Below are 26,919 nucleotides of genomic sequence, written 5' to 3'. Positions count from 1 at the left end.
TACAGTGCAGCAAGTGACTCCCTGCTAGAAGTTTATTCCATTTCCAAACTTCACAACCTTTCCTTATAGGAAATTAATGTGAGCAGCTACTTGTAGTGTGAAATTATCACCCTACCTTACTCAGCCACAACACCTCCTTGTAGGCAAGCCCTTCAGCTGAGGTACCCTGTGCCATTTACCTAGAGAGTAAGCTACTGCATGTAAAGATTCAGGCTTGCCTGCAAAGGATATGTACCTCTCATACTTAAAAGATATGTTCCGCTACTCATGTAGTGGAACAGCTAAACTACTTACAACCACAGTGAAAATATTTACTTGTAATTTAAGTCAGTTTCAATTAATTTAGGAATTTAGCTTAGCTTGGAAATGCAGCAAGTAAAATATCACCTGGTTTCCAAATAACGGGAAAGTCACACTTCTTGCTAACTGTGATAAATTTCTTTCAAAAATTAATGGACGGGCCTTTAACATACTCTAAAAATGTCTTCAGGAGACACTCATGTGGAATTCCCAGTCTGGTGTCAATTCACACTTCAGTTTACTGGGCAGTAACGTCCCCATATGTTGACCAGACTACAGTGGCCACAGAGTATTACTCAGTGATAATAAGTCAGTATTTCCTCTATGCTGCTTATTGCAGCATTGTTATTAAGGGGAGTCAACTGCAGAGACTATATGGTAAATTTCTTTGCAGACCTGGAAAGACTGCTGAGAGATCTCCAGTCACTTTTAAGTGACTGCTGTAGCCACAGCAGAATTGGAAGAACTGAGAGCCACCTTTACCACTTTCTTCTATAAAAGATACTGCTGTCCAGCCCTATTCCACCATTTTGCTTAGCAAGATGAACCACTGAGATTCCTTAATGTCCAAAACTGCTTTTGTTTTTCTCCTATTTAACACAAGAATGTGTGTGAAGGAATCAGTATAATTCTGTTGTAGAAGTCAAGCTCAGCTATATTCATGTCATGTTTTATTTTTCCTTGTAGCAACCTTCTTCAGACCTCCCAGAAGAAAGGATTAGACTATAACTAATTAACACTTAACTTTTACCTTTGAGAATGGGAAAGCCATCTCTGATAGAACCAGGGGATGCAGGTTCCTTAGCTGAATAATGATTTATATTTGCACTTCTGAGGTTTTAAAAATTTCCACAAAAATGCAAAATAGTACTTCTAGTACTCATTCACTAGGTATGTATAAGCTATAAAGTTGTGTAAGTCTTTACAGGCATAGATAAGAGTACATTCCCATTCTATACAGTTTACAGTCTAAGCAAAAAGTCTACAAAAAAAAGAGGATCAAAATCCATTCCTCTCAGGAGCATGACATCAAACTTACAGAACAGGCTAAGGATAAGGCATGATAGAGTTCCACATCCAAGACTTTGAGTTGATGCTGGAGCACAGTGATCTTTGCGAAATACTGTCATTGCTTTCCCAGGTTGTCCTATGAATTAGAGGTATAAAGTCATAAACAATTCACAGATACTTTAAAACAGCATTTGCTAATCATAGTAGAGTCTGAAAGCATAATCATATCTGTTATCATTGAAGTCTTAGCTATCACTTGATATATCAGCCTACCTAGAAATTTCAAAAAGAAAAACAAACAAAAAACAATTCTCTGCCAAATTGTGACACTTCTTTAACCCACTGTAATGAGTATCTAAAATAAGGTGTACCTCTTTCCTGAAATCTACTTCCATTGTCAAAGCCTCCTTATACAAATGAGGTTAAAATGTCTCAGCTAAGGTGTTTTCTCCATCACTATTTCCAACTGTTATGGCCCCATTTCCTTACTTCTACAGATAGCTGCAAAAGATTCCTTCCCAGACTCCTGCTTCATCCACACTTATTCCATTTACTACGTCTCATCTTGCCTCTCTCCTCCACTGCCAACATCCATATCTGATTCTCTAAAAAGGGCAAGTTAGAGACAATTAACTAGTAATTCTGTAAAAAACAGAAAAGTTGTTCAAGAATTAAATCCCACAGTGCATATTCTTCAGGTGAAGGAAATGACCATGCCACATCTTGCCACTTACATGTTCTACTAACAAATTCTACTAAGAAAGCCCTTATCTCCCAGACCCCTCCCTACAGACTAATAGGGAATAACACACCACATAGAATACCTTCTATTGGTGTCCTACTGTCCCCTGAGAACATAAAGAACCATTTGTTCTGCCAGTGCATGTGGATTTGTTTCCATCACTGACACCAGGGTTTGTCATTCATGCGGCAGAGAGGGCATACCATGTTTGTTTGGAGAGGGGGAAATGGAAAGAAGCCCTTTGGGTAGTCATGGGGTGTGGTTATGAGGTTCATAAGAGACAAGGTAACTACAGCATCCTGTCTGGCCAGGGAGCCTGTCATTTCCTTGGCTTTAATAATAATTTAATATTTTTCCTGTACCCTCCTGAATAAAGATTTTGTTTGGGGGATTAATTAATCTAAAGGAAGTTGCTTCATATTGACAACTGATTTATGCCACACACATATTTTCTTTCTGCTTTGTTAGCTGCCTTTAAGGAACTGAAAGCGTCAACTGTGTGTGCTTGGGATCCATTCAATCTTCCAGATCTTATGTTCATTCCCTACTGAGGCAGTACAGAGAAAAAGCACAGACACTCATCATCCTCTTGCTGTCTAACCTCAGACTCCATTCCACACCTCTGCAATACTAGCCCAGTCTCTTTATTGTTTTTAAGTTTCCCCTTGATATGCTCCTTGAATTGACTAATGCTTTTGGTTTGGTTTTGGGTTGTTTTTTTTTTTTTTTTAAAGAGCATTATGCTGGTTTTGGGTGGGGTAGGGTTAATTTTCTTCAGAGTAGCTGGTATGGGGCTATGTTTTGGATTTGTGCTGAAAACAGTGTTGATAACACAGAGGTGTTTTCATTATTGCTGAGCAGTGCTTACACAGAGTCAAGGCCTTTTCTGCTTCTCACCCCACCCCACCAGTGAGCAGGCTGGGGGTGCATGAGAAGCTGGGAGGGGGCACAGCCAGGACAGCTGACCCCAACTGACCAAAGGGATATTCCACACCATATGATGTCATGCTCAGCATATAAAGCTGGGGAAGAAGAAGGAAGGGGGACGACGTTGGGAGTGATGGTGTTTGTCTTCCCAAGTAACCGTTACACGTGATGGAGCCCTGCTTTCCTGGGGATGGCTGAACACCTGCCTGCCGATGGGAAGGAGTGAATGAATTCCTTGCTTTGCTTTGCTTGTGTGCACAGCTTTTGCTTTACCTACTAAACTGTCTTTATCTCAACTCATGAGTTTTCTCACTTTTATTCTTCCATCAGCTGTGTGGTGTTTAGCTGCCTTCCAGGGTTAAACCATGACAAGCATGAATCACACTGACATCTTCTCTCCTTGTGCCCATGCTGGAAACAATTACAGTCCCAGCTCTGCAATTTCATCAGTGTGCTATGCTCAGTGGAAACCCCACTGAAATCAGCAGGCCTCTGAAGACACTGACATACTGGAGGACTGCAGCCTGCAGTAAAATACTCTTGAATTCTACGGCTCCCTGCTTATCCTCTACTTCGTCCCTGTGAGCTTAGAACCAGTCCCCAGATGCAATATAAAACTGGGTTACATTATACCACTTCAAACATAATAGTGTCTAAAAATACCAATGCTAACTCAGATTGCTTGTGGTTATTAAAGACACTACTGCCAGGTTTCCTCAGAAAATGAGGATGGCACATTCATGTCTGTCTACTCCACCCTTCCACCCAATAACTTTTAAATCCCAGCGGCCAATTTCAAGCAAAACTGGCAGAGAGGCAGATGTCTCAGAGATACTAAGTTCCTACAAGTTTGTCCAATATACAAATGAGTAAATGTCTTGGTTTCAGCTGGGATAGAGTTAATTTTCTTCTTGGTAGCCGGTATGGGTATGTGTTTTGGGTTTAGGATGATGTTTTGATTCTTGCTAAGTAGTGCTAAGTAGTTGCTAAGTGGCACTTACACTGGTCAAGGACTTTTCAGCTACCCATGCTCTGCCCGGTGCACAAGAAGCTGGGAGGGGGCACAGCCAGGACAGCTGACCCCGACTGGCCAAAGGGCTATGCCATACCGTATGACGTCATGTTCAGTATATAAGCGGGGGGAGTTGGCTGGGGGAGGGGCAACGATCACTGCTTGGGGGACGTGCTGGCCATCAGTTGGCGGGTGGTGAGTAATTGTACAGTGTATCACTTGCTTTGTATTTCTGTGGTACTATTATTACTTGTTTTTATTATTGTTATTACTATTACCACTGTTCTATTTTTATTTTACTTTAGTTATTAAACTGTTCTTATCTCAACCCAAAGAGTTTTCCCCTTTTACCCTTCCGATTCTCTCCCCCATCCCACCTGGGGGGAGTGAGCGAGCGGCTGCATGGTGCTTAGTTGCTGGCTGGGGTTGAACCACAACAGTAATAGAAAGAAACTATATTCATGGACTTACACAAGGAAAGACTACCTGCTCTCTTTATTGATCATCAGAAAATCTAACCAGAGAAGAAAAAAAAAGGCAAAATTTATTTAATTAGTTTTCTGTGCACAGAACAGCTTATTTAAAAGTGACAATAATAAATAAATAGGTGAATATTTATTAGGTGACTAATAAATAGGCATACTTAATTGGTATAGAACAGCCTTGCTTTATGGAAGCTACAACCACTGAAAACAGAACTGAAAGCAAAAACACTCAGTGCGTTTATAGCCACTAGCCCTTTGGGATGGCCAGGCTGGTTAACACTTACCTGTAAACAGCAGACTTAGTTTACTATCTTACAGCCCCCGCAGCAACTTCAGCTACTCATCCTTGCCCTCTACTTCCCCAACAGAGTTTATTGATCTCTCAGCTGTGCCAAAGAAGCCTATGAAATAATCCAGATTTTCTAAATATGCCTGAAAAGATGAACAGAGGCGGGCAACACGAACAGTTGAGGCAGCACATTTGAGGAGACAGTCACGCAAGGCAAAGGGAAGGGTGTATGGTAACAGGCAACCTGAAACCTCTGCCGCCACTTGAACAGCAAAGTGTAACAATTGCCTCTGAGAGGGCCAGAAAAGATTGCACTGCTATTTCCACATATCTCATGGCACGCTGCGGGGCGGGAGGGGAGATGTGCAGGTGTTACGTGCTGTGCACCTGTTCGGTGTCAGATAATGAAGAATTGATTTTTACCTACAGCATGACAAGATTCAATAACATTCTGCTATGGATAGCCTGCATCAAATAGCTTCCATCAAGTCTTCATGCTCCAGTTGCGTGGATGGGCAGAGCGAATGACAAAACCAGGATGTTTAGTGATTCATTCCCTTCAGGTGCAGTTCACAGTCTCAACAGGCCTGGCATAGTCCCAACCTTGCCCTCATCCTGCCGTTTATTCCCCCTCTTCCCAGTGTGCCATCACTTTTTTTGGAGGGGGGCAAGATTAGGTCAGCTCCCCGGACCTGCTGAGTGTGCCATCACATAAATCTGACTGTGTGAACAGGAGCAGCGCTGGGGACACGGGGCAGCTGGGACTCACCTCCTCTTACACTGCTGTGCGGCCCAGCCCTGCAGTGATTCACTAAGTGGGTGAGGCAGCGGCGCTCCCAGGGCAGTCTTCTGGACACTAGGGAGAGCTTCTCCTCCAAACTTGCAAAGTGACGTAGGCCAAAAGAGGAGGACAAACCCTACCGAAGAAGAGGAGTTTTGCTTCTTAGTAATTCTACAGCAAGATGCCTGTGTTCTTTGCAAACAGATGTAATCTTCATTGTGAAGACACTCCTTATTTTTTACTTTAAAGTGAAGAGCCTGTTTCGAAACCTGGAGCACATGACTGCAGAGATAACCTTCCACGCAAGGAAGATCGCCGAGGAGGATGGCTGACCGGCTCCCCGCTTCCACTGCAAAAACAGCGTGCAGCTGTCAGCTCCCTCACCACCGTGGGTTTCACTGGTGCGTCAGCCGAAGCAACAGCGACGATGCTTCAGCGTTTGCATTAACCATTCAATTAGAGGTGGCTTAAAACCTGAATTCCTCCCCACTGGGATTTCCAGCTTTCAAACGCTTGATTTGCCTTCTGAAGTCTCCACAATAACTTTCCAAAATTTGTACCGGGATCTGTCAAAACACCTAGTTTTGCTTGGTTAAAGCTTGAAATCACTGCAACTCAGACTTCTGCTTATGCACAATATAGTTTATAACACAATCTGCAGGATTACCTCTGTTAAAAAAGTAATTTCTGCTGAGACTGAAACTGGTTTGTGGCAGGACAAGAGATGCGTTAGTTTTCCCTGTATAAAAACGTAACCCAAAGCAAGACCTTCCCGCACAGAAATGAAACCGCTGACAATTTCCGACCCAGCAACGCTCCCTCGTTATTCCTCCCAGCGGTTTCCCGACCGGGACGGCAGGACGACAGCTGGGGGAGCTCCCTCCCGCCCCGGCGGCGGCCGCCTCCCCGCGCCGCGGGGGCCGTTGCGGGGCCGTTGAGCGGCCGCGAGCAGCCCGCGGGGAGGCGCCGCGGTGGGCGGGCGCGGAGGCGCGCTCCCGCGGCCCGCCCCCGCCGGTCCCGTGACGGGGCGGGCTTCCCGCCGAGCGGGCCGCCGCGGCGGAGGGAGGCGGCGCGCACGCCGGGCCATGGGCAGAGCCATGGGGCTGGCCGGGCTGCTGGTGGGGCTGTTCCTCGTCCCCGCCGTGCTGGTGAGCACCAGCCTTCGCCACGGCGCCCCGCGGGCCGAGCCCACGCCGGAGGCGGCCGAGTGGGAGCTGGCCTCGGGCGCCGTCCCCGAGGACTCGCTGTGGCCCCTGCCGCAGTGGCTCCGCACGTCCCCCCGCCAGCTGCAGCTGGCCCCCGCCCGCTTCCAGCTGGTGCACGGCGCCGGCTCCTCGGCGGGGCCGGCCTGCGGTCTGCTGCAGGACGCCTTCCGCAGGTGAGGGGCGGCGGGGCCGGGGGCGCGGCAGGGCGGCGGGCGGCGGCCCGGCGGCGGGAGCGGTTACCTCAGGACCCCGCCGGCGTCTGTGCTTCCCCGGCAGGTACTACGAGTACGTGTTCGGGCAGTCCCGCCGGCGGAAGCGGAGCCGGAGGCCGCCCGGCGCCCGAGCGGAGCCCGAGCTGTCGCAGCTGCAGGTGGTGATCGAGTCCCGGGACTCCGGCTGTCACAGCCACCCGCACCTCGCCTCCAGCGAGGCCTGTGAGTACCGCGCACAGCCGGGCGCCGCGCTCCTCCCGCCCTCCGCGGCTGGTACGGCAGCCTCAGCACTTGTTTTCCGATCATGTGTCCAGTGTAAAAGTCGGCAGATTTTTTTTTAAGTAACTGGAGATCACAGGGTCGCTGAGGTGCTCAAGAACATTTCGCAACAGTGGCAACCAGAAAATAATGCTTGCTTTTAATGCTGTGGGAAGTCTCAGCCCACAGTGAATCATGAAGCTGGTTAGAAGCATAGCCTGTGTTTTCTGCAGTTTAACTAGCATTCAACTCATTCACCTGCTGCTGTCCTTTCTGGTAACTATCATTAAGAATCAGAGGTATTATGCTGTGCTGTACCCGGTTACGTGTGGTGACATCTAGGCGTAGTCAAGAGATCATCCCTTCAGTACAGGGTGTTGAGCGAAGGCTGGCATTGCTTATTCATCTGCTCTCCTTAGAAATAACTACATTTGAACTGAAGCTACCTACACTAGTTTATGTACATGGTATTTCTGTTTTTCCTGGAAAACCAGAAAGTGTTTATTGAAGTTCCTGTTATTCATCTTGCAGTATTATAAGTCCACTTTCTTTCTATCAGTAGATACAAGAAAGGATTTATAAACATGATGGTTATAGTGCATTTGTTCTGCTATGCTGCTTTAGTTCTATGACTGAAGTCCAGAGTGGAGAAGTACTCTAAAATCAAGTCCTAATCACCAGAGAAGTTCCTTAACAGAAATAAGGATGTGGTAGTATTGCTTTTTGTCTGGGCAGGTTAGCACAGAGTTCAACATATCCAATTCATCTAGTTCTGTCTTGAGATAATCTTCTGTACTAGGCAAGGCAGTTGTTCGGTATCCAGGATACAGATCCTTAGAAAAAGATCCTTTTAATCTTAAGCCATACATCTGCAGCAGGATTAATTCCACCTGACTTGTGATAGAATGTAATGATTTTAAGTTTACTCAATCTTTTTGGTACATTTAGCCAAGTAGTGCAATTTTTATGTGCAAGTTTTATTATGCATTTCAATGCGAATGAGGTATAGCAGCAAAATTACTAACGCTTTAGAATTTTTCTGCCACAGTCAGGTTATTATACTGCTTTACTACTAGTTGAACTTCAAACTGGTTTTGTGAACTTCAGATTTTAGCCAGAGCCAGTTCTTCTCTTCTGTCAGGGAATCTGTCAGATCATGTGATTTTTAGATTGCACTCTTCAGAACAGAGTTTTTTCCCTCTGCTGGAGGAAAGGAGTTTCCTGTTACGAATAACATGAAGTTTTCCTCATGTAGTAAGCTGAACTCTCTAGACTTCAGCAGGGTTTTAATTTTTTACTTTTAATGGAATAGCTTGCTCAGGGAACAAATGCCAAAATAGGCAGTTATTAGTCACTTGCTGGATTGAGCAGTTTGGCTCCTTTTCTTAATAGAGATAGTACGGATCAGTCAGTGACTATCCTATAGCAAGAGGTATGCAATGGATACGTAATCAAAGTACAAGTTATCTGCCCTTCTCCCCACTGGCTTCTTGCTTGCTTGTGTAAAAGGATCCAAATAGGTATGACATACGTTCAGAAAAAAGACTGCTGTCTTGGAATTAAATCCTTGGCTGAACTACAGTTTATCACAGAAAGACCTGTGGAGATTGCAGTAGTCTTCTAAGTTCTGTTTCTTACCCAGAACTTCCAGTATATGCAATCTATGTTTAGTTAAAATGGAAGCTTGAGGTACTTTCTTCATGTCCCTGAATGGCTTTTCTCTGGTAGTTTAGACAAATGTTTGGACTGTATAACTTAAAACCAACCATTCTTTCATGCTGAGGCAGATCCAAAAAATCATTATACAGCAATTTAGCCCTCTGATTTTTTTCTCTGCTGCTTCAAATGTGCAACTCTGGTCAGCTTATTATTGCTTTGATGTTTAAATAATAATACAAACTCTACAGATTTATAGATATAGTGTGTTTTTATACATATATATGTGATTTTTTTTTTAATTAACATATTTAAAAGATACTTGTTTCTTCACTAAAATTTACTGAATCACCTTAAATGGAAAAACAAAATTAGTTTAGCTTTTTTTTTTTTTTTTTTCCTTTGTACTGTACTTCGGTACTCAAACTTAAGGGAGGATTGTTATGAATGCCTTCAGATACCGTTCTTCATTTTATTTACCTTGCTTCGTCTCACTGCCCCCATGCATGTGCTCATTAGATGGTGGGGTCTAATTTCTGCCTTCCCCCCTGCCCCCACTTTGTAATTAGTCCTTTATAGTAAGTACCTAACAATATTACTTGACAAGCTATATCTCTGGAAAAGTATGTATGCATAATCTGTATAAAAGGAAGATAAAAGGAGAATAAACTTCTGCGGTTAGGTCTAGATTAGTTACCCAACCTTTATCACCTATATCTTAAACAAAAAAATACCATCTAATGTGTTTTAAATCAGTTGGGTTAAACTTGGCTGGAATTCTGGCTCATGTGCAGTATTTAACATTGCCATTATTAAGCACCGTATTTGTTTTATCATCTTGCTAGTTAACTGTTGACTCTCTGACTAGTAGCTTGCATTATTTCAGGAGCACATAAATGAAAAATAGCAGCATGGTATCACTGTTAAAAACAGCATTGGTTAGAATTTAAAAACCAAAGAGAGACATGGCACTTGAAGAATCTCTTTAATGACTGTTAGCATTGTCCTGTCAATCCATGCTTCCTTGAGAAATAACTTTTTTTTTTCCTTTTCTTTAGATCATTTAACTGTAACTGAGCCTGTGGCTATACTGAAAGCAGATGAGGTATGGGGTGCTTTAAGAGGTAAGCTGATACTTTTCCTGTAGAGCTGTTTGTTCTGAGCTTATTCAAGCTCCATGCCAGACTAAGAAACAGCTGACCACTGAGCCTTGCCCTCACTCAGTCCTTCATGGGAAGTAAGCTTGGGCATAGAGGCCAGAAGGGTACCCAGATGTGTGTTGGTCAGACCCTCAGTCCGGGTGCTCAGCATCTCTGATCCAGTGGCACAGCATAAGTGCACTCTTGCTGTGCCTCAAATCAGCCAAGCCAACCAAATCTTGAGTGCTAAAAAGCTCTCTGATCTACAGTGTGAACAAATTATTCTCTGACTGCACCTAATAACTGAACATGCTGGACATATCACCAAGAAGACCATAATGCTGAAATTTCAGTCTGCTGTTCTTACTGGAACGTTAGTCAAAATTAGCAGATTTTTCGTGCTGAATTAGAAACTTCACCACTTCCAGAAATGACAGGAATGACAACACCAGAAATTCCCACCTTACTCTTAGTAACTTTCATATTATTCAAGGACTAATTTGGTACAGCTGGGCTGTAGTGCTAATATTCATACTTGTGTATAACGGAGAGCTTGAATGGTTCTCTCTTCAGAACTTCAGTAACTGTGGTGCTTGAGCAATTAAGGAAACTGTGCTAAAGAGAAAGAAACTCAGCTACAAAACATTCTTTCTAGCTATGTGTATGCCTGTAAATAGTTATGGTCCTGTTTTTAACTAAAACTTTAAGGACAAGTAGCGGGTTGCACTCCAGATCCCTTTCTTGGATTTTTTTCCAGGTTTGGAAACCTTCAGCCAGTTGGTTCACGAAGATGACTATGGAAGCGTAAGTATAGCTATTAACTGAAACCACAGTCCTGATAACAGGTAACCACATTCTTCATCAGGTGCTCTTCTAGAAATGGCAGATCTACTGGTTTCATTAAGTATTTTTTCAGAAAATGATCCTTGGAAAGCTGTTAACAAACCAAAAAGTAAGTGTTTCCTCTTTGAAATTATGAATATAAAATGGGAATTCTAATTTTTAAATCTCGTTCTCATAGTTTCTTGTCAATGAATCCGAAATCGACGACTTCCCAAGATTTGCTCATAGAGGGATCTTACTAGACACTTCAAGGCATTATTTACCATTGAAATCTATTCTTACAAACCTGGTAAGTGGGTGGTTTTGTATCATTAATAATGAAGGCTTTTTGTTGTGTTTTGCCTCCTGAAGTAGGTAGCAACTGGAACTGGTATGAAAGGAGAACCCATCTCCTCTGGCTGACTTCTAAAAAGACAGAGTGAACTTTGCTAAGTGAAGGTCAGAGCGTACACCAGAGAGGAATTGAGCAGGCAGACACAATTAGTTGTGGGATTTGTGGTACCTTGGGTTTTCTGTATTTTCTGTTGCCTAAACCAGCTCACATATTTCTTGGAAACACGTTTTGAGACATCTGACTGTCACCAAGCAGTACAGGGGAGACCTTGCAAGTCCTGGCTTCAATGCCAGTGGTTGCAGGAAGATTCCAGTCTTTTCTATAACCAGGCTTTGGTAGTCCTTTCGTAGGCTGCTAAGAGCAAGCCAGTAATTAAATAGTACAGAGCAAGGGGGGAAATTGGAAATGTTCATTGGAAGGTACTGATTTCTTTCACCATGTCCCTTCAAAAAGAAAAAAAAGAAAAAAAAAAAAAAAAAAAAATCCCAAAGAAAACTTCCTCCAAAAAGCTTATGTAAGCACACTAAGAATTGTATACTCCCACCTTGATGGAAAGGTGATGAATTTGTGTAATCATAGCAGTGAAAGCTGTAGGTTTTTCTGTTTTGTACTCCCCTTTTCAGCTGTTGAAATCCTTGTAGCAGGGCTTATTTGGTGGGTTGAAATGGAGGAATCTTGGAGTGTAGGAACATGCAGTTTCCTGTTTTGTCTCTGTCTTGCTTTTCCAAGATGAAATAGTGTTAGAAATTTCCCTTCCACATTGCAGAACTTTGCAGAGCAGGCTTAAGATGGGCAGGAAGAGAGTGCAGGTAAATCCAGTCTTCATTTCTGAGGTCATCCTTGAACTGTGCTCAGAACTTGCCCCTCCATGGGTATTTGCCACTTGTATTTATCTTTAAGATCAGTCCCTGTTCAGCAAGTAGTGTTTCTGCAGTGTTTCATTTACAACTGAGGGTGCTTCAAAGACTGAAGTAGTTACTCGTGTCAATATTTGTTATCTTTTCTAAAAGAGGCAACAATGTCCAAAAAGTAACTTGACTTTTGAGACTTGCGTTTCTAAACGTTTTTTGTGTTTCTGTAACTGTTACTATTCTGTTTTCTTTCCTTAAATTATGCCTGTGGCTCTAATACTTTCCCAGAGCTACAGTTTATGACATCTTGCTGGTTTAAGAGCAAGTGTGCTTAAAAAGCAGCAGTAATCCCTTCACTGATGTGTGGTAATTAGATGCATAACGCGACAGTTCCAGTACATTTCTTGTTTGTGTTCAGCTGCTGTACTGTATTTCTAGGAAGGGCGTTGTCCTTGAGGAAGGAGTGGCTGAGGTGAAGGTCAGAAGATATAATTTTCTATGTAGAAAGATGGTATTTGATAGAAATGCGTGGAGACATGCAGTAATTAAAACTTTTGCTGTCTATTAAAACAGATGAGAGAATTTTGGGGAATGGACAAGGTATAAATCTTCCTTTGGATTTGGTGGGCGTTTCTGAAGAGATTTTGTCACTTCTTTAAACATAGCTTGGTGAAAAAAGGAAGTGGGAGGGTTGGAAATAATTGTATTGTGGCAAGGGATTGGAAACAACTGTGTTGCAATTACTTAATCCTGAGCAATGTAGAGAACACTTACTCTGCCTTCTTGCAGCACACAGCACTTCTTGTGGCTCTAACAGATTTACATAACTCAGGATCTGTGTGTAACTGTCCGTCTGGAGTCATAATTCTAAAATATGTCTGTTAACATTTATCTTGATTATCTTCAAGTTCAAAAAAGGGAAGTACTCACATTGTAATGACTGAAAACATAAGGGGAACACTATCTTCCGTGAGGAAAATGCATGGTTTATTTTGCATGTATTTGAAATGGGTTCTGCAGAAGTCACTAGCAACTGAGGATGTACTAAATAGTAGGAAACTCTCTCACGCTGTTTAGTTTTCAAGTCCAAAGTATTTAGGTGGAAAAGTATAAGCTTTTCTGTAAGCTAAAATAGCTGATGGTGCATAGAGAATTACCCAGGTATATTCTGAAGTGGAAAAAATTAATAAGCATTTATGGCAGTTCCTCTTCTACCAGCCAGTGTAGCATGTTCAGATCAAGAGCTTGTTGACAGGAGTGGTGCAAATAGATGGCAGAGGAGTGGAGCAGTAGTATAAACAGGCTGGTACATTTTGGTGTATGCTTCTAGGATCCAGTGAAACATGGTACACTTTTTCTTTGGTGTGGTTTTAGTTTTTTTTTTTTTTAGTTGTTGCTTTAGGCACGCAGGATATACTGGGACAAGACCACCTTCTTTGCGTAGGTTCTCTGTGAGAGCGAAGTGCTTAACTAGACTGTATTGCATTATTTGTTACAGGATGCCATGGCTTTTAACAAGTTCAATGTTCTCCACTGGCATATAGTAGATGATCAGTCATTCCCTTACCAGAGCATTTATTTCCCTGACTTAAGTGACAAGGTGAGTGAACATCATTGGAGCAAGGTGGGAGGGCAGAAATCTGGCACATATTTTGTGAAAATAAAATGCAGAGCCTACCAATGGTTGTGTACATCTGCCTTGGCTGATTGTGAAACAGTACCAGACGACCAGTAATCAGCAAGTCCGTATTTAGGATCCCGCCTGAGTGTCTATGTGGATCATGTTCAGGTCTTCCTTGGCGGATGCATGGTAAATGACCTTCCTGACTCTTCTGTGCAGATTTGCTGGTGAGAGTGATCCTCAGTGTTTGCAGGCTTTCAAGCAGTAATGGCGTGCAAATAACCTGTTGTGGTGAACATTGCTTGAATTTCTGTTGTTTGTTTAACTGATAGACTTCCTGCCACTCAAACAAATGTAAGAGAGTTTCCTGTCAGCTCTAGGTTTGGAACCACTGCAGTAGTACTTTTGCCCTTTCTGAGATCTAGTTAACTTTACAAAACACAACATATCTATAAGAGGTCCAAAAGCGAGAGATTGTTTTCTAAAACACATACAGTGCAATGTATCTCTTTATTTCCTGATTCACAGCAGATTTTGCTAATTAATGAAAGCCCATATGAGCTACTTGCTCAGTCACAGTACAGTAGTAGCCGAATCAAGTATGAATAATTAAGTAGACTGAGCCTGAGCACGAGATTTGTGATTCTGTTCTAAAATGCTTGCTAGAATGTGACACTCATGAAAATTATTTAGGCAGTGCTTGAGCAGATGCCGTGAAGAATTTTATAATTAAAAAATTTTAGATGTTGGATGGTTTACTCAGATTATTTTTCCTAGTTATGTCCATGGAGTTCTGTCCTATTCCCCACTGACAGCTGGAGAGAGGGCGATGGCCTTTGTCTCAATAGCCTTCTTTTTGAAAGGCTTCTTCTTTACCATTATCTTTTTTGAGTAACTCAGCTGTGGAAGCTGTTTCCAGATAAATAGAAGCTTACGGTGCTATTAATCATGAGGAGTTATGTTGCTATTCTTATGTAGTTCGGCTCTTTGGAAAGCATCTGTTTCACCAAACTGTAGCAGTCTGGGTCATTTGTCACATTTGTTGTCTGTGTGGGAGTGGAGTGACGCTCAAATTCAGTGTCACAAAACAAACACACCCTGATGCTGAATTAGGCATTGTATCAAAACTAACAAGCAGAGGTGTTGGAAGAAGACGCTATTCTGTCTGACTTGGCAGAATTTTTCTGCTAGTCTTGCATGTCACGTAACAAGGACCCTGTGTTTCAGAACTGATGATGCAGAGGTGGAGGGGAAAACTAGCTTGCCTCTGTATAGCAGAATTGAAAAATGTATCTTCCAAAAATCTGATGGAATAGAAACTAGCTTTTCTGTTCTCTTCAGTAACTGTGAGCAAACAAGAAAAGGATGGTCTCCTCAGGAGATTTGTCTTACTGTGGAAAAACGGGTTAATTTTTGTGGGGTTGGTTTGGTGTGTCTCCCCCCTACTAGTCAGCCAAAAAGTTCTGTCACTGCAATTGCACATGTGATAAACCAGAAAAGGCCAACTTGTAAAATGCTCTGCAGTCTAAGTTGTAACACTTCAATCCAATTTTGTGAGCTGCTGGTGTGTTTTGTAAACTGTCGCTAAATGTGAATACTTTACAGGGAGCGTACTCCTATAACCACATCTATACTCCTGCTGACGTCCGTCTGGTGATTGAGTATGCCCGGTTAAGAGGCATTCGAGTCATCCCAGAGTTTGATACCCCAGGACACACGCAGTCTTGGGGAAGAGGTATGTCAAGAAAGTATTAATGGTTAAAAGATCGCGGTTAAGTAGGTTGTAGCAAGCAGATGAACTTGCTAAAAAGCAGCCTTTAAAGTGCTTTGAAAGGCCCTTGATAAGAGGTAAGCAAGGGGCAGACTCAGTGATGGTCATGACCTTACATGTTAGAGGAACTAAAGTGAACAGAGAAAGCTGACACTTCCTGTACGGGATGTGTGTGTGAAGGCACAGATATATTCTGTCTGCCTTAGACTTCATGTTGTTGGTATCCTCGCCATCCAGTACTCTTGAGTTTAGAGTAATAAGACAGTGGCTACAAATAGTGAGGTGCTGTCTCTAGAGTAGAGATTTCTGCTTTGGGAAGGTTCTTTCAAAGTGGCTGATGCTTCTGTCTATTAGTAAAGTGGTAATCTGCCAGTGTACAAAACCCAGCAAAGGTGGGTGCTTCTTCACTGTCTTCTGGGTTTCAGATTAATACTTCTCTTGATAGAGAATGCTTGAATCCTGAGAGTGGTGGTGTTTAATTGAGGGCTGGGGAAACTTGTGCCTTAATTCAAGGTGCACTGGCTGCAATTTCACTGCAATTAACGTAAGATGGTTTTGGCCAAACTAGAAATAGTAAAGATTTTTCTAGTGCTTCATAGCTTTAGCTTTAGCCATGGGGCAAGTCTCGTGCTCATCCTGTGGGGATGTCGCCATAATGTTGGAAGATACCTCAGGCTCTTTCTCACTAATTTAAAATGACAAGGAAAAGAACAAGGCAAAAACTGAATTTACTAAACAGTCTTTCTGAATCCTTCGTCTCGTGGTCTTTGCTGTTACAGAGACTAATAAAAGCCAGTGGCTTGCCTGGTGATATGTGAGATGGTTCATATTAAGAGCAAGGTTCAGCTGCCTTGCCGAAAATAAATTGTTTCTGATAGCTTCTTGTATTAATGTATATGTTCTTTTTTTAATGTGGTGCACAGGAGCCAGTCCTGGCTTTGCCTATGAATCTGGGTGGCTGTGCTTTGTTTTCATTCAAATTCAAGATATTGGAGAGGAGTCTTAAGGCATGTGAGGAGCTTAGTTGAAGCAATCTACCACTAGGGCCCTGTTTGGGGGAAATGTGCTCAGAATAGGAAACAAACAGCCAGGAAGGTGCTGCTGCTGTAACCACAGTTTACCAAATAAACTGGACTTGGGAATCTCCAACTTACATATAATAACTTTTTCCTATTATCCTGACTCATGTTGCTTCAGATATCTTGACTCAAGAACCAGTGCTTAGTTTTGGTGTCTGTATAGCCTTCCTTTCTTGTGTAGAGGTAAATTCCTAGCAGACCAAGGTGGGACATCTACCTTGAGCCATATACCTCCCACCTACTTAGGTGTTAACAAAGCAGAGTGATAAAAAGAGAAAAGAGGCCTCTGGAGCACACTCATTATATTGGCTTCTTTCCTAAATCCATTAAAACTTTTTTATTCAAGTAGTCACCCAGAAGCTGTTTTCCAGGTATGGTAACATGTTCCATAAGTTAGTGTGTGTTAAATCACAAATCTAAAAGTTAGAGTCCTGATTTCCATTTAGGGGGTTCTTCAACCTAGGGCATGTTGTTTTATTTCCTCCTGCCTCTACTTGATTACACTTAGAATAGATGAGCACTTAAGTCATGAATATTATTCTTTTTAATATGCATAACTGCCTCTTCCTGCTAGCAAAGTTACCATACCAACATGGAACTGAATATCGTGTATTAATTGTTTCTATTAGGTCAAAAAGATCTTCTCACCCCTTGTTACAGTGGAGAACAGCCAACTGGGTCCTTTGGACCTGTAAATCCCATTTTGAATACAACTTACGACTTCATGACTAAATTCTTCAAAGAGATCAGCAGTGTATTTCCAGATGCATACATTCATTTGGGAGGAGATGAAGTGAACTTCAATTGTTGGTATGGTGACAGTTCAAAAAATAAATATCTAGTGCCTCTTAAACTTGCCTTAATCCATCAATTATGGAACTTGGTTGCATGAGGCAGTTTTCACTGCTTAATCCAAAGATCTTCACTCCTACTTCTGTAACTATTTACAGGCAGAGCATTTGTGATCCTCAGCAAGCAAGTGATGTTGTGCAGAATTTTGCTTAGACTAGTAGTTTCACAAATGTTCAGGTATTCTAAAGGATTTCTTTATGAAAATTAAGCTGGCAGGAAGGAGAACTAGTATGGTAGGAAAGTACTACATAAGATAATTGACATTTAAATGCTTTGTGTTTAAGGAAAAGCAGTTCTTTCCATTGAGTTCTGCCTTCCAGAAAGTCTGCTAACATTAAGTATTACAATACTGACTCTTGTGTGCTTGTATTAAGAGTATGGCATGTATTAATAGATTTTTTTTCAATTGGTTGTGGATTTTGAGTATTTTGGAGTCTCTCTGCTGGAGTAACTAATAATACAGAATTTGGAGCAGATCTAATTGGATGAGTGTTCAAATTGATCTAGTTAGTATTTGTGCGTTCTCTTGAAACATCAAATCTGAACACTCAGGACTTGCTTTAATTTTTAAAAGGAAAGAAAATTTCTGACAAATGCTTTGTCACAAAAGAGTTGGTTTGCTTTTAAGGTATTTTCTGCAGTTCTTGATGTCACTCCCGCGGACCCACTGGTACTATGGCTGCTCAGTTTCCTGACCTGCTGGCAACTTTCCCACAAAGTTGCAGGGAAGCCAGGAACCCCAGAGCTCTTAGGAGCTTGAGGCAGCCTGCCAGAGACTGCTTCAGAACAGGGACTCCAGTAGTTCTACCAGAGAAGCAGGACTACTGGCTTTATTTGAAATAAGAATGAAACTGTTTCAAAATACCTAAATCATGTTAGTCTGCAGCTTCTGCTCTGTTGTGCATTCCAGGCTACAGTGTGCCTAAAGCATCAGCTAGTGTGCTGTGCATAGGTGGAAGTGGTTGGGAAATCTGGTTTAAAACAAAACAAAATTGTTCTTTTTTTTTTTTTTTTTTTTTTTACTTGTTTTGTTGTTATTATTTAAGGAAATCTAACCCTGAAGTGAAAAAGTTCATGAAGAAGCAAGGATTTGGCATTGACTATGCTAAACTGGAATCTTACTATATTCAAAAGTACGTTGTTTCTTTAATTCTTTCTCAGCTTTTCACAGCCACTATCTGAGGGTGGTGTTGAGGTGCAGATACTGAAGCTGATTCAGGTTAGCCTATATTGTTTTCAAAAATTGCCACATATTGGGGACTACCCACTTTTGTTTATTTTAATACATTTTAATAGATGTAAATGTAATATATTTTAATAAATGTAAAGTTCATAACTCTTAAGTGTGGGACACAACAAGGACATGTAGGCTAGCTCTGTGCACACTCTGAATGCATTGGGTATCTTAAACTAGGTAGTATCTTAAACTAGGTATCTGCTGTAATGTCAGCACACAGGGTGGGGAGGAAAAGTCCTAAGGTTTTTGCAGCCATGTATTTCTCTCGTTCTTAAATAACATGGATTTAGACACCTGTATGAGCGGCTGGTAGTTCTGAACATCAGTTTGTGCACATGTGTATCCTTACACATGGGAGAAGATCCTGTTTGAGGCAGAGCACTGAAGGCTAAAACCAGAAAAAACTGTTTTTTCTTGGTCCCCTATGCAGTGCTGGGAAAGGCCTGAGGTAGGGTAGAAAACATTGCTACTTCCTGTGCCTGTACTGATCTCATTGAAGTTCACAAACATGATCTTATTTCTAAATTCTAGGATTTTGGACATTGTTTCCTCCTATAACAAAGGATACATAGTCTGGCAAGAAGTGTTTGATAACAAAGCGCAGGTAAGATGGGAAAATAAATAAGATACTCTTGCATAACAGCACAATATTGTGAGAGGCTTCCAAGGTAGACTATTAAGTAGTTATGGTTGTGTTTCTTAAGAGTTAAAGCAAGTCTACTGACTTTAGCAAGTCTCCCTAGGTGTGGGTCCTGCCTTGAAATTATCATTTATTGGGCATGTAGAACAGGTGGAACAGGAACATCAGCATTGAAGTGCTTTCTAAAGGTGAACACAGATCATATAATATGCTTTAGAGCATCAGAGTAAAGGGTAGGGAAGTTTCTCTGAGTTTCCATGTTTGTTTTTTTTCCCTCACATAACTCTGCGTCTGGTCTAGTAACACCAAATGCTCGGCTTTTCAGAGCTGATCAGATAACTGGTGCATGTAGGAGCTCTCTTAGGGCATTAACTGTCTATAGTATAACTTCAGGCTTCACTGTAGTGTGAACTCTGTTTAAAACCAGCAGAGAACTTATCAGCTTTAGACTGTGGGGAAAAAAGTGACAAAAAGTAGCTTCCAAAATGTTCCTCTTCAAAACAAAAAAAACAGTTTTAAAATCCGTCATCCTTTTTTCCTGATAACAGCAATTAGGATTGTCTTTAATGTTTTCGGGTTTTTTTGTTTTGTTTTGTTTTTCCTGCTTTTAGCTGAAACCAGACACTGTAGTCCAAGTGTGGATGGGAAACAACTATGCTCATGAACTGAGCAGTGTCACTGGAGCTGGGTTCACTGCTATCCTGGCAGCTCCCTGGTACTTAGACTACATTAGTTATGGGCAAGACTGGAAGAAATACTACCGCGTTGAACCGCTTAACTTCCCTGGTTTGTTACTTTTTTTATATGCATGTTCTGTGCGTGAAAGTCTTTGGTTTGTAGTAAGGTGTAAATGGAAAGAATAAGGCTATTGAGGGTGGTCATGCAGTTACTATGATCAGATATGCTGTAATCAAAGGACTTTAATGTCAGCTAGAACTCTGGAAAATTCTCAAATAAAAAAAATGCAACTTTCCACTTTTCAGAGGGAAAAGTGTTACCTTACTCAACTATCTGGCACTGGTGCTTGTGTGAGACAGGATGCTGGACTAGGTGGACAGATAAATCATACATTAGGGGCAGAGTTGTGCAAAATGGCTATTGGTAGACAGACACTGAATTCATATGTTAGCAAGCTTCTGGAGCATTAGACTGTTCTAGAAAAAGACATGTTCTCTCCCTCTGGCTAAAGCTGGTAAAAACATCTTATACTTTCCCCGGGGCTGTCATGTTGTGCAAGGTAGCTCTCGGAGCTGATTAGGGAGAGCACCTGACTTTGTAGCTTTCTCAAGGAATTTGCTGTGTGTGATGGAATGAACAGTTTCAGTCAGGGCTGAAATCTCTGAAGAATGTCAGAAGGCTGAGGAATGTCTTCAGAGGGTAAAAGGTAAAGTCCTTTCTGACAGAGAAGGGAAATGGGTTCTCTGGGCAAATGGCCTGGTGGTTCTCACATTCAGTAACAAGGCTACCAAAACGTTAAGTTAGTGCTCAGGATAGATATATGATAAAACAAACAACTGAACATCAATCCTCTCTCAGTATTGGAAAATGAAATTGTTGATATATGCCCATCTTCTGGGCAAATAGAAATTCTAACTTTCTGCTTTGAATTCAGGATCTGAAAAACAGAAAAAGCTCCTAATAGGTGGAGAAGCCTGCCTGTGGGGGGAATTTGTGGATGCAACTAACCTCACACCAAGATTATGGTATGAACTGCTTTATTGATAGATTTTAGAAAGCCAGCTACAAAGAATATTAATTAATCGAACAGGACTGGATGTTAGTGGTAACAGTGCTCTGTGCTGAACATGAGCAGCTATAAAAATTGATGCTTCTGGATATATTAAAAACTTTAATCCATTATTGATTATAGACCATACCTACCCTAAAACTCAGTATATCTTTACAGGCCTCGAGCAAGTGCTGTAGGGGAAAGACTCTGGAGCAGCAGGAATGTGACCAACTTGCAGGATGCCTATAGAAGACTGACTAATCATCGATGCCGCATGCTCCGGTAAGATTAATAGCTATAGTAAAGCTTGGTTGTCATGCCTTATAACCAATGGAGTTCAAGTACAGGCCTAAACTGCTGGCCTGGAAATGAAGGGAGGAGAGCTAGCAGTCTGATCTGACTGTGTAAATGTCACCCCGTGTGTTTTTGTATCCACAGAAGAGGAAGAACAGATACACTAAGACAGGAGTTCTAGACAGTTCTGCAACTAACATTTTAAGAACTCATTAACTTTCTTCAGTGAAATACTAGAACTCATCTATGTATCTCTTTCCTCTAAAGGAAAAAACAACACCATGATTGACTTATTTCAGACAAAAAGGATATTAAAGGCTATATGGGAGGAGTACACAGACAGGAGAAAAAGTAGACTTTTAAAAAAGTTGTTGTTGATTATTTATTATAAATAATAATTAAAGACCTGCAGCAGGCAATGAAGTAGAGCTGTCTGCATGAGAGGTGAGCTTGAGCAAGCTATTCTTTCAGGTATTGCCTTAGTGTAGGGACTGAAAAGGGTGGATGAGGAGTGCCTGATAAATTTTAATTCATTTATGACTGCTCTAAACAAGGTCAGTTCATAACATATTCTTGTCTGCAGTTCTTTCCTAAAAAAGTACCTAGACAAGTTACTGGTTAATTATTGCTAGTCTTTGTATATTTGCAGTTGTAGAAATGAGTGATTTCTAGGTCTTAAGTCCAAGTTTGACTCCGCTTTTAAAAGTATACAGTCAGGGAGCCCTTTAGGTTTTCCCAAGTGCTGCTGCAAAGTTGGATTGCAGCAAGAATGCAACATGCCATTTAATTTCTCTACAAAATTTTATGACAAATCATTGAAAATCCCAAGAGCGTGAAGAAGTATTTCAAGGTAGATACTAATCAGCTTTTTAGAGAACAAGATACAATGGCAGTTACAGTCAGCACTTAAAACTCGAGCGCTCTGCTCATGTTCCTGTAGATGCCTTAGCATGATTATCTGTTGGAATCACTGACTTTCACCTTACAGTATAAACTAGCTATGTAATTAATCAAGTTAAAAGTGACTGAAAGACTCGTAAGGTTTGACTTGTTGGTTCAAGCTGGCTTAAAATAATGCTATAGGAAAATAGCAATATGTAAATTGTGTTATCATCTCCCTCAGTCATGAGGAAAGTAGATACATTGAGAGTTAACAAATACATGTTAAAAACAAGATTAAAGGGCTTTAAAAACTTAGGTCTTCTCACTTCACAGGATGGTGCATCTCTTGATGGGGCTCAGAGAAAACACTGATACAATGAACAGTGAAGCGTACCGTGGCTGTACCTCTAGGATTAGGGTTTTACAGACAACTAACCTATGCTGTTCCTGGGCCTGGTTAACTATTGCTGCGTCTCCATCTTCTTCCTTGATGCTGGCGCTTGTATTGCTGTACAGGGAGCTGGTCCAGGTGACTGCAGCTGCTCTGGTAGTGCTAGCATGAGAGATGCAGAATGCAGGGGCAGACTAAGGACGACTCCCTGTACTTGTAGCATGCTTTTTCTTTAAGCTACCTTCTGGTGCTAAAACTGCTTTGCTGGCATACAGAATCACAGAATCATTTAGGTTGGAAAAGAAAGACCCTTAAGACCATGAAGTCGAACCGTTAACCCAGCACTGCCAAGTCCACCACTAAACCATGTCCCTAAGCACCACATCTACACCTCTTTTAAATACCTCCAGGGATGGGGACTCAACCACTTCCCTGGGCAGCCTGTGCCAGTGCCTGACTACCCTTTCAGTGAAGTTTTTCCCAATATCCAACCTAAACTTCCCCTGGTGCAGCTTGAGGCCCTTTCCTCTCATCCTATCGCTTGTTACTAGGGCAAAGAGACCGACCCCCCACCTCTCTACAACCTCCTTTCAGGTAGTTGTAGAGAGTGATAAGGTTATGGTGAACAATTCCTATTATAAACAGACTACCTTAATAAAAGGACATGCCCTCCTGAAAATGATTCCTTTTATATAGACTTTAAACCAGAAAAACACTAGAGAAATTTTTCGCTTTCCACTGATGAAATGAGTATTCCTTAGAGCTGCAGTTCTGCTGCCTTTCATGTATACGGGACTTCCTTAGCATTGTGTGACCTCAAAGAGCTGATTTGATCAGTCAGGCTGGTGTAAAGTCTTAGAGCATGGGCAAAGGACTACGTCCCTACTAACATTTTTATACATGGTATATACAGACCGTGGCAGTTGTAGTAGGCCAAGGAGCCCTTCCAAGCAGAACAAACAGCTGGGGCTTGCTCTGCAGCTGGGTACCAGGGAGTGAGAGGGTGGGTAGGTAGAACTTCCTAACAGCTAGATCGTGGTCACTGGAGGAACAGTAGCTCTGCCTATCCAAGGCTGACGCCACTGCTGTTGAAATAGTACCACGAAAGCAGTAGCTGCTATTCAGATCTAAACTCAGCTTCCCGTAGGATACAGCAACCCGAACTGCAGAGAAATGGTGATGGGAGAAGGGAAACAAAAAGGTGGGCATGTGTTCCAGAGGCCTAGACAATAACCCTGTCTCTTCCTAAGAGTAGGTCTTGCTTAGTGGCAAGCAACAGTTCAGCTGAACTATTTCATTATTTAGTTTCTTCCATTGCAGCTGTCAAGTGCAATTTAAACACCATTATATATAATCCTACAAATCACTGTAGCAGTACTATCTAGCTCTTAAATATCCAAGAAGCAGAATTTTGGCTATGACTACTTGAACTCTGAAACATCTTTTTATACTATCTTACCGCACCATCATAAACTGGGGGGGAGGGGGGGGGTTGGTTTGTTTTTAAAGCCACATGAGAACAGAACAATTTATGATAGTGTAGCTAGAAAAAAATCCTGTTTACTAAAACTGGCTCCCCAGAAAAATGAATGAAAATGACATAATTAGAGCTGCATATGAAGGAAACATCAGGGTTGGGAGGAGTGTGCAAGTGTCAACTGATTCATCTTTTCACATTCTTATGACTTCTCTTCAATAAAAGCAACAGGTTCTGCAGAACATCGAGACAACCGGCCTCTGAATTTAAGCTTTTCAACCTGTTTTCTAATATCCTGGAACATCTGATATTGAAACAGAGAACTGTACTTGAGTACAATCGATGGTAGAATAGGGCCCTGTTTCACTCCCTAAATAGGCCATCTGTTATTTCTTAGAAGTAGTTTTGTTTACACAAAGATTAAAATAGAGTGCCAGTATCTCTGGCACCAGCCAGTTGTTTGATTATAATCATACACGTTCTACTTTATTTTAACAGCCGTGGCATAGCAGCCGAACCCGTGTTCGTTGGATACTGTGCCCATGAAGCAAGAGGGCAGTAACTGCTGCAAAGACTTCTAGTCAACAACCTGAAATGCCTCTGCATGGGGTATGAATATATATATATGCAGTTTGATATCTGAAGGGAGACTTAGAATTTTCACTTTTAAAATAAAATGTTGGAGTAAAATTGATGGGGTCTAGCTTTCATTAGAAATGGGGATTCTTCACTGTGAAATCCTGAAACTTGATACCATAGAGTTAACCACTTCCAGTTTCCTTACATTCTAAAGTTGAGGGAAAATAAAGCGAAGACTATATTTAAATAAAGCGCAAACTATCTTTTTATTTCAAAGTATCTTATCATTTGTCACTTTTCTATGTAACCAGATAATTGCAAATTCGACTGACTTTTAACACATAGCAAATTGGAACCATTACAGCCTAAATCACTCATTCCTAAAGGTCAAAAAAAATCCTCCCTCAACATACTCCAAGGTGGTAGGTAGGGATCACTGTCCTGGGAGAACTCTGCCTTTCTTGTATTTTTTGCACAGATCGCACTCAATTTGCAGAAGCATCCACTCCACTTATTTGCCAAAGCAAACTCAGGTAGAAGTTACACCCAGTCCTGAACTCTGGTTCAAACTGGTTTCTAACAGGACAGGAAGTAATACTTACAGTTGTACAGTTGAAAATGCTTATTAACCATATTCTTTTATTCAGCTGAAAACAACTCAAGATAGAGATTGCCAAAACTGTAAAGATATTTCATTTATAGACATAAACTTCACAAACTTTTTATTTCTAAAGTAAGAAACAGTCCTAGTAGCACAGGAAGGTGCACTTAATGCTCATTTCTATGAAGAGGATTTGCATCACTTCTCATTGCAGACATCTCTAAGAGTTTCCAAAGCAGCAAATTGTGGTTGCATCTCTGGTTCAGCTGCTTTGCAATTACAAGGCTGTGCCAAAGAACACAGTCTCTTGAACCTTTCCTTGGACAGGTAAAAGCACAGTCTGCTCATACAGCTTATTTCATCATTTACCACAACCAGTTGGTCCCCAAAGAACTTACTGGTGTACATAAATAGGCTCCTGGAAGTACTTAGCAGGGAGGGTAGAAGATATCTTTATTGTTCTACACACAGTAAAGTGATCACACCAACCCCATCCTCCTCTGAAGAAGTGCACTTTGCTCTTGACTGTTCAGGGCTTGATAACTGGCAAGCTCCAAAGTGAAGGTTGCTGAGCCTGATGTTAGAGAACGCAGAACTGTTGAGTAGCCCTGCACAAAATGGACAACACATGTCACTCAATTTAGGATAAAGGGAAGGTAAGTTAGCACAGAGAGCTGCGTAGGTCACAGAAAGAGACAGAGCCAGAAGTACACTGCAACACACTAGTAAGTTAATTTTTTAATATTACTGTATTAAAAGTGCAATACCTGCATGAGTCAACCTGATAATATAGCTTTTAAAAAAATATTCTCTGTAAAACCTGTTTTAGTAGTATTTACTACTTCTCTGACTTAGAGTTGAAAACGTGCTGGTTTAACAAATCTGAATCAGGCACAAAAACACTAGATTTGTGGGCACTTGCTTCAGACCTTCAGTAATTAAAATACAATAAAAGACATCCATTCCAAACTTATTCATCCATAACAACAGGAAAAGTACACTGGAGCCTAATTATTTTTAAGCATATAAAAAAAAGATCAGATGTGCATTTTACGATTAATAAGATAATCACATACCATCATTTCTGCTAGTGGAACAGCAGCAACCACAACTCTGTTATCTTGACGACTCTGGATTTCCTGAATACTGCCTCTCCGCTGTGCAAGGTCAGCGAGTGCTGCACTGAGATGATCTTCGCTTACTGTGATTTCTAGGTTCATCAGGGGCTCCAGTATTTGTATACCAGCTTTTTTCAAAGCCTGCATGGAAGGCAGGGAGAGTTATGTTGACTCCTTTTTTTTTTCCCCACAGAAAATTGACATAATAAGTACTTACATAACTCAAGCTAACACTGCCTTTTAAATTCTCTACTTCCAAAAGCTATAAACTCCCGAGCGAGGGGCATTACACTGTCAGAGAAGAACAGTTACCAGATACTGATACACATATATTTTCCCAGTAGTGTATCATGCTACTGTGTTCTACAGCAGCTTACAGTTTCACTGTACCTTTTGCATGCAACGGGAGACACAGGCTGATATCATCGTGTGGGAGGTGTCAGGATGCACCGTCAGTGATTGCACTGTCACATCTATATCCTGAACTGGGAATCCAAGCAAAGGTCCTGGGGCGGGGAGAGAGAGAAAAAGAAAAAAAAAGCACAGTTGTTTTCCAGAATATTAAGACACATGCAAAAAGTTTCAGGATTAATTTGGAGCTTC

At 41.6% G+C, this 26,919-nt stretch overlaps 2 protein-coding genes across 9 annotated transcripts in view; one reads left to right on the top strand and one right to left on the bottom strand.

The window, feature by feature from the left end:
* The first annotated feature begins 6,601 nt into the window (after positions 1 to 6,601).
* Positions 6,602 to 26,919, top strand: part of HEXB (hexosaminidase subunit beta) — a 21,201-nt gene continuing 883 nt past the window's right edge. Inside the window, exons 1-14 of one of the 3 annotated variants that reach the window (XM_082335687.1) lie at positions 6,602 to 6,925; positions 7,029 to 7,186; positions 9,937 to 10,002; positions 10,775 to 10,821; positions 11,039 to 11,149; positions 13,544 to 13,645; positions 15,272 to 15,401; positions 17,146 to 17,326; positions 18,415 to 18,501; positions 19,137 to 19,209; positions 19,857 to 20,031; positions 20,858 to 20,948; positions 21,152 to 21,256; positions 24,517 to 24,627. In XM_082335687.1, the coding sequence (XP_082191813.1) occupies positions 6,633 to 6,925; positions 7,029 to 7,186; positions 9,937 to 10,002; positions 10,775 to 10,821; positions 11,039 to 11,149; positions 13,544 to 13,645; positions 15,272 to 15,401; positions 17,146 to 17,326; positions 18,415 to 18,501; positions 19,137 to 19,209; positions 19,857 to 20,031; positions 20,858 to 20,948; positions 21,152 to 21,256; positions 24,517 to 24,580 (1,683 nt within the window). In that variant the 5' untranslated portion in view covers positions 6,602 to 6,632 and the 3' untranslated portion in view covers positions 24,581 to 24,627. Of the gene's footprint in view, positions 6,926 to 7,028; positions 7,187 to 9,936; positions 10,003 to 10,774; positions 10,822 to 11,038; positions 11,150 to 13,543; positions 13,646 to 15,271; positions 15,402 to 17,145; positions 17,327 to 18,414; positions 18,502 to 19,136; positions 19,210 to 19,856; positions 20,032 to 20,857; positions 20,949 to 21,151; positions 21,257 to 24,516; positions 24,787 to 26,919 lie in introns of those variants that run through there. The other 2 variants (XM_082335686.1, XM_082335688.1) reach the window with 2 other exon arrangements.
* Positions 25,029 to 26,919, bottom strand: part of GFM2 (GTP dependent ribosome recycling factor mitochondrial 2) — a gene marked incomplete at its 5' end in the record, with an annotated part of 19,268 nt that continues 17,377 nt past the window's right edge. For 2 of the 6 annotated variants that reach the window (XM_082335680.1, XM_082335684.1), the window contains 3 exons: positions 25,037 to 25,806; positions 26,275 to 26,457; positions 26,707 to 26,822. In XM_082335680.1, the coding sequence (XP_082191806.1) occupies positions 25,678 to 25,806; positions 26,275 to 26,457; positions 26,707 to 26,822 (428 nt within the window). In that variant the 3' untranslated portion in view covers positions 25,037 to 25,677. Of the gene's footprint in view, positions 25,807 to 26,274; positions 26,458 to 26,706; positions 26,823 to 26,919 lie in introns of all 6 variants that reach the window. The other 4 variants (XM_082335682.1, XM_082335685.1, XM_082335683.1 and 1 more) reach the window with 3 other exon arrangements.

Source organism: Platalea leucorodia (genome assembly GCF_965183815.1).
Source record: "Platalea leucorodia genome assembly, chromosome: Z".
Lineage (NCBI taxonomy): Eukaryota > Metazoa > Chordata > Aves > Pelecaniformes > Threskiornithidae > Platalea > Platalea leucorodia.
Note: the sequence above shows the minus strand (reverse complement) of the source record. Positions and strands in the feature narration are given on the sequence as shown.